The following is a 12,209-nucleotide window of genomic DNA, read 5'->3' as shown; positions in this document are numbered from 1 at the left end:
TTTTTATTTTATATAAACATTGTCCCATACAGTAACTAGGTTCAAAAGATTCATTTTGTCATTTACAGATAAACTGTGTAATTAGTTTTTGTTCTTATACTCCCTCTATATCTAAATAGCTGACGTTCTGGGCAAGGTTGCTGTTTTTCCAAAAGCTGTCGTTCTGGAGAGCGGAGGAACCTATATACCGCGACTGCCCCTGGCAATTCCATCCGTTGCCGCGCCTGACTCTTCTGCTGCCGCGCATTCAAGGCGCGCGTGCTCTCCTCGGCTCGCGCCCGCATTCATCAGCCTCCGCGCGCGCCACCGTGTGCAAGCTCGCTCGCCGCTATCTGCATTCATCTGCAGGCTCGGCCGCCATAGCTCCTGCGCACCACGGATGTCTCGCTCGCCTGCTGTCGCGCCCACCGCTCGCCGTGCGCCTCGTCGCGCTCTCGCCGCTTGCCGCGCACTCGTCGCATGCTCCCAGCTCGCCATGCTCTCGCCGCTCACTCGCCTGCACGCTCGTTGCAGGACGTCGCGGCAGGCATTTCAGCAAGCAAGCAAGCTAGGGAGCAAATGGCGTGGAGAAGAGAGAAAGCAAGCTGACACATAAAAAAGCCAGTGGCATGGAGTACAGACAGCTCTAGCGTCGTTCTTCTTATTTCAGACGAGCGCGCAGGCACCAAAGAAAATAGAACTACTGCAAAACTAAATATGCAAAATCGTGTGAAGCGAAAATGCCAGCGCTAAAGATACAAAACTGCCATCGGCAAGCGTTTTCGCCGGCGCTAAAGATGCAAAACTGCCTTCGGCAAGCCTGACCATGCAAAATGAAAAAAGTGGGCCTGAGGAGAATTCGAACTGAAGACGTGCCATTGGAACAACCACCTACTAACCAATAGAACTACTCAACTTTCTTGTACAGACAGCAGCTGTAATCATATTTATTAGGGTTAAAGAAGAAAAACTAACCCCTGATTAATTACTCCTTGATACCATAATCATGTCCTAAACGTCAGCTATTTAGATACGGAGGAAGTATATGTTTAATGCTTATTTATGTGCCGTAAGATGATGTGATAAAAATCTTCAAAATTTTTTAGTTTTTGGCGTGAACTAAACACGGCTAAACACGGCCTAAATCGAAATGCTTTCGGACCCGGGTGGGATCGACGCACCCGGTTTCCTCGCCCAAATCTCACTCAATCCCCGTGCTACTCCCGAGTCCCGACTCGCGTCCTCTCCAAATTCACCACCGCATGGACGACGCAGCGAATCCCGCCCCTCCACCGTCCACCTCCACTGCTGCATCCGCGGCGGCCGCGGCCGCGCAGCACCAGCAGCTCCAGCGCCAACTCTTCCTAATGCAGCAGGCGCAGTCCCACCCGCAGCAGCTGTCGCAGCAGGCCATGTCCCGCTTCCCCTCCAACATCGACGCTCACCTCCGCCCCCTAGGCCCGGTTCGCTTCCAACAGCCTCAGCAGCCCCAGCCCCAGCCCCAGCCCCAGCCGTCCCACTCCCAGGGTCCATCTCAGTCACCGTTGCAGGCCGCGCAGCAGGCGTCGCCCCAGCAGCAGCAGCAGGCGGCGGCGGCGCAGGCACAGGCACAGGTGGCGCGGGTACGAAGCCCCGAGATGGAGATGGCGCTGCAGGACGCCATGCGGGTCTGCAACCCAGACGTCAAGACGCCCTTCCAGTCCATCGAGGACGTTGTCAACAGGTGCGCTACCGTCGGATTCGTGCCAAATCTTGCTACTTTCCTATTCGGATGTGTATCTAAATTTCGATCTCGAGGTATTTCGTTTGAAACTCGTATTTGTGGCCAAGGGGAGGTTGTGGAAATGATGGGTTAAGCATTTATTTAGCAGATCTCCACGGTTTTAACACGCGATTGAGGTTTGAGTGCGCGTGAAAAACTGGTCTTTGTGTGCTGTAGTGCGAATTGATGATATAATTTTTGTAATGCCTGGCATGTTTGCTCGGTCTACTGGATGCAATATTGGGCTGGTTACTGATGACATGTCGGAATCTGATTAGTTCTGATTGATGCATATCCTTTTTGGCTGTTGGCTATCGAATGCTTTCAGAAATCACCTCTTCTGTTGCTGTTTTGGGCAGTAAGTCTAGCAGTGCGTTGTATTATGTAAATAGGCATTTCAAATGTATTAATTGCGGTCATTGGATTATAATGTTTGTTTTGGATGAAAAATTCAGTCTTATCTTTGTCAGTGGATTTCCAGTTTTGTTCATCTCTTCCAATGCTGTATAGCATTGTGAAACCAGATGGTGGCATTGTGGAAGTACTTGGTAAGGGTTGGTATTGAACTTCACAAATGTAAGAGTACACATTCTGCATTGAAGTACAAACATATGGGCTGATTACCCTTCTTTATGTGAATAAGTCTGTATAGATACACAATTGGTCATTCAATAATTAATACTATTTTCAGAATTACATTTCTGTAATACAATAATGATTTTATCATAAAAGTTAAGAAAAACTATCATCCAACCTGTTTTTTTTTTCTAAGTCATGTTTCGGAAGGTAAGTTTGTAGTTTCTACCGTTACAAGCAGCTAAACTGATTGCTATTAATTACTACTCAGCATTCTGTATTCAGTGTTGAGTTGCTTCATTTGTTTATGATTACATGTTACTCCTTCAGTTACAAATGCTTGAGGGATGTTTTTGGGTTGTTTGAATTCAGTCATTCTATTCTTTGATAACAACTTACATTTACTAGTATAATGCCCGTGCTAACGCTACGGTTTTATCTTAGAGATATAAATGAAAACAACCAATGTTTTTATTCCATATAATTTAAATTTTATAGAATTGTATTCAAGCATGTATATAATCTGAAAACACTTTTACATAAGAATACGTAGTAAAGTTATTTCTCGTATTAACCATCTAAGTTACATTCTGACTAAGTCCTTAATTATGACTTGAAGATCTTGTAGGAAGCTGTCAAAACATTTATTTGCATGATTCTTCAAAATGTCTGCTAAGAATTCCATTCTAGTGTAGTTGATAGTTGTGCATAGCGTCATGTCACGGCAGCACCAAGAGTTGCTTTGCGTCCGGCAGCGGCACAACGATGGCGGTTTAGCGAGCTCGTCCGATCTGGCAGCTTTGCGGTTGTGTACGGCAGCGGCAGTGGTCGTACAGCATAATTGCCTAAATAGATGTATACCTAGGGGGTCGGTCAAGCCGAATGCTTGATCTCTTGCCAACTGTAAACTGAGAAGTGGAATTACAAGGAAAAGAGCCTCACATGGTAGGAAGGGTTATTACATAATGGTAGATGCTGCTCAAAGATCATTGCAATAGACCCGCTGGAAACACGCAGACATTTAGGGTCACATCAATATATGCTTCACTATAGTGAAAATAATTGTAGTTCAATGCAATTTACATTTACGATTTACCATACATCTACACCTGATTTAAAATAGCATATCCGCTACTGGTGTTTGCAAAAAATAAACACAGGCCACCCATTAGAAAGAAAAATAGTTATATATATACAACACAAAATTAAAGGAAATATATAATTTGTTTTGCCAAGTCCTAATAGTGAACTCAAGTCCTAATAGTGAACTCAGTTTACATCAATTTTGGCAAAATGTGAATCATCTGTTGAACAAATAATTTAATTATTGTTATGATAGACCCAACAATTTTAGCTTGTCTTACCAAATTATTAGGCATGGCAATACAGAGGTTAACTCAACAAATATACTAACTGTGAACCAGAGCTGAAGGATCTGCTTCGGTCTAAATTCAGGTCAGGATTCAATCTGTAATGTCGTCGGCTTGTATCTGCAGATGCAGTACAAATGCTATACATAGAACAATTATATCTATTAGATCTCCTTCCCATCAATTGCAACATATACCTCCAAGAAGTAAGACCACAGAAGCAGTCTACCGGATCAGGAAAGAGCAAGCCCGAGAATTACCTTGGACAAGTACTGCACATGCACCATAGGCATCGTGGATGTGAGAAACCTCTCCAAATCCCACCGCCAACGTTGAAGCCACATTCACCTCAGCCATCGTGAGCCACATTCACCTGCTCCCTAGCCAAAATAATTAGCTCCCGAGAGGGGCTCATCGTCCTGCATGTTTGTTGAAAGCAGTGATCATTAGAAGAGACAAATAAATAAACAAGGTAATAATCTAGAAGAAATCACAGAAATCATTTGCTCCTCAAGCGCTGTCGCGGCATCTCTTGTCCGCTGTAGTGTCCCAGATCTCCTCCTCAACTGCTATAGCAGTGTCCTCCTCTTCCCTCGTTTGCTGTCCAGCTGAAGCAGCACCGTACTCCACTTGAGTACCCAAAATTTCATGTAGTGTCGCACGGCCACGCGAAGCTCGCTGGCGCGGCCATGGATCTCAGAGGGGCGCTCGTTGTGGATGCGTTTGGACTTGCGGCCCTGACGGACAGGGCAGTGGTGCCTAAGGCCGTACGCTCCGGCCGCCGCCGGCGCCGCTGCCCCACGCACCCTGAGCCCCACGGCCGAGCAACGCAGCAGCCCCACGTGAGCCGAGAACTGCGGCCAAGTGCTGCTGCCGCCCCATGCTCCCCGAGATCCACGAAGCCAAGATCCGCCGACGCTAGATTCACCCACTCGTTGATGCTGACAGCCGCAGGGTGTGGAGCCACCGCCACTGCTCCATACTGCCACCGCCTGCCCTGGCCCTAAGTCCGCAGTGCTCTGTTGCGGCCGAAGACGATGACATCGCCTCCCCGGGGCCTGGCGGCTGCCCGCGCCGCCGCGCCTAGGCTCTCGGAGGAAAAAAAAATAGAAAAAGGGCATGAGGGGAGTGGGGCTGGGAATTGAACTTTGGGGCGTGGAGATGTTTCGCGTGTGTGGGCGCAGGGTGTGTGTACGGGATGCGGGTGCGTTTGAAGCCTGGCATCAAACTTTCTGCGTTAGCCGTCGGATCTGATCTGGATGTTTTATTAGCCATTGATTTTAATGGAGACAAAATTCTGTGTACGTTTTTCTGGGTACACAACGGTTGAAGCCCTCAGCGGGAGTGTTTTTTTGGGTGGACCAAGCATAATTTTGTTAGGTGAATTATAGTAGAGATGTGTTGAGTTTTAGTGTTTGAAAACTATACAAGCAGATTCATATACTAATGTAGTATCATAATAGTTCACTTTTATTATATTTTACAACTATATTATAATAAAAAAAGATGGGTCAATGGTATCGGTGTGTAAGATATCACTTATTTGTGGCTAAATGGAGTACATATCATTACTGTACCTTTATCCTTTTATTATATACATACTCAATCAAATGGAGCCCATTTAATTCATTGAACTTGCCTTCAATGATATGAATGTTTAGTCACATGTACCAGTTTACGCCCTGACTGTATTAAGAGGGTTTACTCACTGTGCTTGTTGATTCCCTGTTTTCTCTTGCTAGTGTTATTGTTGTACCCTTACCTGAGTGGTAACAGCGATGAAGTTTTTATGCAACACCATAAGTGGTTGGGGACTCGTTTGCATTTTGTCTTTTCTTTCTTTTTGCAACTCATTGTAGATCATTAAGCCAGATATTTTGTTGGCTTAGTCAAACAGATACTTGTTTTCTCACTACCACGCTACATTTGCAATTCATAATTACATCATGTGATTGGGAACATACCATGTAGAACGTCATATATGCTTCTGGCTATGGGGCTGAAGTGGAACATTGGTAGCTTATAAGATCCATGTTTTTTGATTCGTTGTGGCGTCCTGTTGCGCTGGGGTTATGCCACATGTGCTGTCTGGCACGTGGGAGATGCTTCTACTCACTCGTGAGATGCGTATGGCAATGGGCAGTAATTAATATGACTACACAAGTCTAAGTGGCATAGCACACCTTACAATCTTCTGGAGTAACGGGCAAATGCTCCTCTTGTGATATAGGTCACGTGCACGTGGTTTACACCATCTTGTATCTGTAGTTAATAAGCCCTGCTTCCTAAGCATTTCCTAGATAACTATGCTAGTTAATTACAGTCATTAAAGACCTTGGGCAGCCCAAGAGGTGTGTACGGCTGCCAAGGCACCTATCTGATTAGCTATGCTCTAGTGAGCTGTTTGTAATCAATGCAATGTCTATCTCTATATATAATCAAGGAGACGGCCTGGGGTTAGTTGCCTCAAGGCTAATCAAAGTCTGTGTTACCTCTAACATTTGGTACCAGAGCTAGGTTAGACACCAGAGAGCCACGAGGCCAACTCCTCACCTTCTCCACCCCATGTCGACCTCTGCTGAGCGCGCTGCCAGGCTCAAGGCCAAGGGAACCGGCGATGGAGAGCTGGGTGACTCCTCTGGCCGTGCCGCGCGCTTTAAGGCTGCTGAGGAAGCAGCGGCGCTGGCAGTCCAGGCAGCAAAGCAGGCGGCGGCTGCTGCAGAGGCGGCAGCAAGGACGGCGCAGGAGCTGCGGGCCGAAATTGCTGCTGAGAAGGGAGAACAAGAGGATGAAGAGGAGGAGGAAGAGGAGGCAGAGAGCAGGAATCGGGGGCTGCGGACTCCGTCGCGAGACAGGAGGCGCTCGCAGTCACCACTGCAGCGGCGGTCGCTATGAATCACCGCAAGGCAGAGTGGTGTACCGCGACTCCGGTAGCAGCACGTCGTGGCCGATGCTGGACAAGTCGAACTACTACGAGTGGAGTCAGACCATGAAGCTGAGGATGCAGGCACGCGACCTCTGGGACGCCATCGAGGGCGGTCCTGTCCAGTTTCGCGATGACAGGCGCGCACTGGAGGTGATTGTCGTGGCTGTGCCCAAGGAGATGGGCATCCCACTCCTCGACAAGGCTACGGCGAAGGAGGCGTGGGACGCCATCGCTGCGACTTGCATCGGCGTGGACCGGGTCCATCGAGCAACGCTGCAGCGCCTACGCCGCGATTGGGAGAACATCGGCGTCAACCCCGGCGAGCAAGTGGAGGATTTTGCCTTGCGTCTGTCAACTCTGCACCAGCAGCTTGTCATTCATGGTGACAAGGACATCACTAAGGAGCGTGTGGTGGAGAAGTTTCTGCGCACGGTGCCAGCCAAGTACGCGCAGATTGTTGTCGCCATTGAGCAGTTCCTCGACTTTGAGGCACTCACTCTTGAGGAGGTGACTGGAAGGCTCAAGGCGGTGGATAATCGCGAGGAACAAGCGTGGACCGAGCCGGTGGCCATCAACGGCAAGCTGCTGTACACCGAGGAGCAGTGGAGAGCGCGCTAGAGGAAGGAGAAGAAGGGAGATGATGCCGGTGGTTCTGGTTTCAGGAACCAGCGCGGTGGCGGTGGACGTAGCCGCGGTGGTGGACGAGGACGAGGCAGAGGCGGTGGACGTGGTGGTGGATGAGAGATGGCAATGTTGCTGGCCACGTCGGCACCAACACCTGCCTCAACTGCAACCAGGAGGGCCACTGGGCACGTGAGTGCCCCCAGCCGCGCCGTGAAGATGCAGAGCGCGGCGGTGGAGGTGGAAACCGTGCTGGCCGCGGCGGTGGCAACCGTGGTGGAGGTCGTGGCGGCAGAAATCAGGGTGGGCAGCGTGGCGGGAACCAAGGAAGGCATGAGGCGTGCGCCCAGTACGCCGAGTGCGATGAAGATGGCACTCTGTTTCCGGCACACAGCTACATGGCGCAGCACGTCGAGCTCTCCGAGCCACGTGCTCGCGCCTATATCGGCGTGGACGAAGAAGAGGTGGACAGCGGCTGGTACCTGGACTCCGGCGCGACGCATCACATGACCGGGCGCCAAGAGTTCTTTGCTGATCTGAACACTGGCGTTCGAGGAACGGTCCTGTTTGGGGACACGTCGAAGGTAGAAATCAAGGGCGTCGGGTCTATTGTTTTCCAAACCAAGACCGGTGAGCAGAGGGTTCTTCATGGCGTCTACTTCATTCCGGCGCTGAAGAACTCTATCCTAAGTCTGGGACAACTTGATGAAGGAGGGTCCAAGGTTGTGATTGACGATGGCGTGCTTCACATTTGGGACAAGAGCCGCCGTCTGCTCGCCAAGGTACACAGAGGGAAGAATAGGTTGTATATTCTGCATCTTGAGGCTGCACAAGCTCTCTGTCTCGCGGCACGCAAGGATGAAGAGGCGTGGCACTGGCACGAGCGTTTCGGCCATCTGCATTTCGACGCACTCCGGTGACTCAGCAAGGAGGAGATGGCGCGCGGGATGCCGGTGGTCGACCATGTTGAGCAGGTGTGTGACACCTGCGTTACCACCAAGCAGAGGCGGCGTTCTTTTCCGGCTGCAGCAGCTTGAGCTGGTGCACGGTGACCTGTGCGGTCCGGTCACGCCAGCGACACCGGTGGGCAACCGCTATATATTGCTGCTCGTCGATGACGCCACCCGCTTTATGTGGGCTGTGTTGCTGCCATCTAAGGACGCAGCAGCAGAAGCAATTAAGAAGGTCAAGGTGGCAGCCGAGGTGGAAAGCGGGCGCAAGTTGAAGGTCCTGCGCACCGACAATGGCGACGAATTCACCGTCGTGGAGTTTGCTGCATACTGCGCTGATGAAGGTATTAAACGGCATTTCAGTGCCCCTTATTCACCGCAACAGAACAGTGTTGTTGAGCGCAGGAACCAAACAGTGGTGGCCATGGCACGAGCTTTGCTCAAACAACGCCAGATGCCCTCTCGGTTTTGGGGGAGGCTGTGATGACGGCTGTGCACATTTTGAATCGATCCCCGACGAAGGCGCTGAAGAATGCCACCCCTTATGAGGCGTGGCACGGCCGGGCACCAACAGTCGGCCACCTCAAGGTCTTTGGCTGTGTGGCTTATACCCGGCGGTTTACTCAGCTTCGCAAGCTCGATGACCGTGGTGAGGCTGGCGTGTTTATCGGCTATGCGGAAGGGGCCAAGGCATACCGTATCTATGATCCAGTGCCCCAGCGCGTGCGTGTCAGCCGCGATGTGGTGTTTGACGAAGGCCGCGGCTGGGACTGGGCATCACCGGCAGCAGGCACACCAGAAGCAGCGAGCAGTGAGTTTACTGTTGAATTCCCATGGGCGGAGGAACTCCCTGAAGCAGGAAAATCAGTGTTGCCTTCACTATTTCCTCCGCCGCATCCTGCATCGCCTGGTTTCTCTCCGGTAAATGCAGGAGAGCCTGCAGCGGAAGCAGAGGAGCCAGGCAGAGGCGCCTGCGTCGCCTAGAACACCTACACCAGCTCTAGCAAGTCCTCAGGTTGAGCATGTGACTCCCCTGGAGGATGATGATGAAAGGGTGGATGCCTACCACGACGATGAAGAACTCCGCTATCGGAAGATTCATGACATTATTGGTGATCAGCCAACCCCTCCTCCGGCGCAGCGGCTGTTTGCAGAACTGAATCTCACCCATTCTGGTGAGCCTACAAGCTACGAAGAAGCCAAAGATGATCCAGATTGGCAAGCAGCGATGAAGGAGGAGCTGGGACTTGGGAACTTGTTTCTCCCCGTCCTGGTCACCGTCCAATTTCATTGAAATGGGTGTTTAAGCTGAAGAAGGATGAACATGGAGCTGTAATTAGGCACAAGGCAAGACTTGTGGCCCGTGGTTTTGTGCAGCAGGAAGGAGTTGATTATGAAGATGCTTTTGCACCGGTTGCAAGGATGGAATCAGTGCATGTTTTGCTTGCCCTAGCAGCACAAGAGGGATGGGCAGTACATCACATGGATGTGAAGTCTGCATTTTTGAATGGAGAACTCCAGGAGGAGGTTTATGTTACACAGCCTCCAGGTTTTGTAGTATCAGGAGAGGAGAAGAAAGTGTACATGCTGCACAAGGCTCTGTATGGCCTAAGACAGGCTCCTCGGGCATGGAATGCCAAGCTTGACTTGACTCTCAAGCAGATGGGTTTTGAGCAGAATGTGTATGAAGCTGCTATGTATAGGAAGGGATCAGGTGACTCCCTACTGGTAATTGGAGTCTATGTTGATTTGATCATCACAGGAGTCAATCAGTAGAAGATTGGAGCTTTCAAGGCAAAGATGAAGCAAACCTTTGAAATGAGTGACTTGGGTCTTCTGTCTTTCTATCTGGGAGTTGAGGTGAGACAATCAGAGGGGAGCATCACTCTGAAGCAAACCCATTATGGTAAGAAGATACTTGAGCTTGGTGGTATGGCAGGTTGTAATCCAGCCACCACACCCATGGAAGAAAGGCTGAAATTGAGCAAGGAAAGCACAACAAAGGAAGTAAATCCAACTCAGTACAGAAGACTGGTTGGCAGTTTGAGATACCTAGTGCACACAAGACCAGATTTGGCTTTTGCTGTAGGGTATGTTAGCAGATTTCTGGAGAAGCCAACAACTGAACATCTTCAGGCTGTGAAGAGGATCTTGAGATACCTGGCTGGTACTCTAGATCATGGGCTCTGCTACACCAGAACAACAGGCAAAGCAAGGTTTGTGGGTTACAGTGATTCAGATTTGGCTGGAGATGTTGATTCAAGCAAAAGCACAACTGGATGTTTGTTCTTCCTTGGAACCAGCCTGGTCAGCTGGCAGTCTGTCAAACAGAGAGTTGTTGCTCGGTCTAGCTATGAGGCTGAATATGTGGCAATGACAACAGCTGCAACCCAAGCCTTGTGGTTGTCAAGACTGTTTGCAGATTTGTTGGGAAGAAAAGTTGAAGTGGTGGAACTCAGAGTAGACAATAAGTCTGCTCTGGCTTTGGCAAAGAATCCTGTTTTCCATGACAGGAGCAAGCATCTTAGAATCAAGCATCATTTCATCAGAGATTGTGTGGAAGAAGGTAGCATCAAGACAGAGTTCATTCCCACTGCAGATCAGCTCGCTAATATACTGACTAAAGCCCTGGGCAAAACCAAGCTGGAAGAGATGAGGAGCAGGATTGGGATCAAGGAGATCAAGATTAGTTGAAGCAGGTCTTAGGGGGAGAAATGTAGTTAATAAGCCCTGCTTCCTAAGCATTTCCTAGATAACTATGCTAGTTAATTACAGTCATTAAAGACCTTGGGCAGCCCAAGAGGTGTGTACGGCTGCCAAGGCACCTATCTGATTAGCTATGCTCTAGTGAGCTGTTTGTAATCAATGCAATGTCTATCTCTATATATAATCAAGGAGACGGCCTGCGGTTAGTTGCCTCAAGGCTAATCAAAGTCTGTGTTACCTCTAACAGTATCATACCTTCCACATGAAAATGCAATTACAGAAACTGCACTGTTAACTATATTTTGCATTTCATGTCATCCCTGGAACAACAAAATAAGTAATCATTTATGCAAAATCAGAAAGCTAGTCATATGAATTGTACCCTGCATATTGCAAGAATATTTTATTTATATTGACCCTGCAAAGTGGAAACCAAACTATGTGCCCTCAGAGTAATTATTGAAATTGTAGTATCAAGCCTTTTTCTCATAAGTAGTAGGAATACACCATTCGAGTTTATTAACATTTGGTTATCCTTGTGATTGTAGCTAGTGAGTAATGTGACACTACTGCATGTAAACATGTATACTCCCTCCGTACTAAAAACAAAGTCGTTTTGGACAAGGCTTGGGTTAAACATTGGGAATGGGAATATAAATCATGATTTAAGTTGTTGAGTTTGGAAATGTGAAAACCATATGAATAGATTTTTCTTGGAAAATACATTCATAAAAATATACATATACCACTTTTCGATAAATATTTTCATAAAAACAAGAAGTCAAAAGTTATACTTTGGAGACCGTGTCGCTGTCCAAACCAACTTTATTTTTGAGTATGGAGGGAGTATGCATGTGCTGGGTTCAGATGAGATAATCAAATATCACTTGGGTAATACAGATTTTTTCTTTTATCTCTTAAAGTAATATTCCTTTTAACAGTACGTATACACGTTCTGAAGTGAATGCATTATAATTTGTGTGCTGCTGAATTTCCATTGTGGAAGTCCTTGGTCTAAAATAAAATGTAAGTTGACTACTCCCTCTGTCCTATAATACAGTGCATTCTAGCATTCAAAATTTGTCTTCAAATATAATGCATTTTGAAGGGCAAAACCAATTTTGCTTTAAATACTTTCCATTCATCAACCAATCACCATTAATCACATTGATGATAGTGCCTGATTAGGAAATAAAATGAGGGTCTATGTGTCTTTTATGTTCTATTTTAATTTGTCTTAAAATTCGTAGAGTGCACTGTATTACAGGAAAGAGTACATGGTAGAATAAGTATTTTGAGGGAAACAGGAGGGGGTGCCC

General features: G+C 48.2%; 1 protein-coding gene across 1 annotated transcript in view; it reads left to right on the top strand.

Moving 5' to 3' along the window:
• The window catches only part of LOC8063240 (transcription factor SPT20 homolog), a 12,866-nt gene continuing 1,816 nt past the window's right edge, over positions 1,160 to 12,209 (top strand). Inside the window, exon 1 of the mRNA XM_002443114.2 lies at positions 1,160 to 1,702. Coding sequence (XP_002443159.1) covers positions 1,242 to 1,702 — 461 coding nt within the window. The 5' untranslated portion in view covers positions 1,160 to 1,241. The remainder of the gene's footprint in view (positions 1,703 to 12,209) is intronic.

The sequence above is a fragment of the Sorghum bicolor genome, chromosome 8, assembly GCF_000003195.3.
Source record: "Sorghum bicolor cultivar BTx623 chromosome 8, Sorghum_bicolor_NCBIv3, whole genome shotgun sequence".
Classification (NCBI taxonomy): Eukaryota; Viridiplantae; Streptophyta; class Magnoliopsida; order Poales; family Poaceae; genus Sorghum; species Sorghum bicolor.
This window is presented reverse-complemented; position numbering and strand designations above follow the sequence as displayed.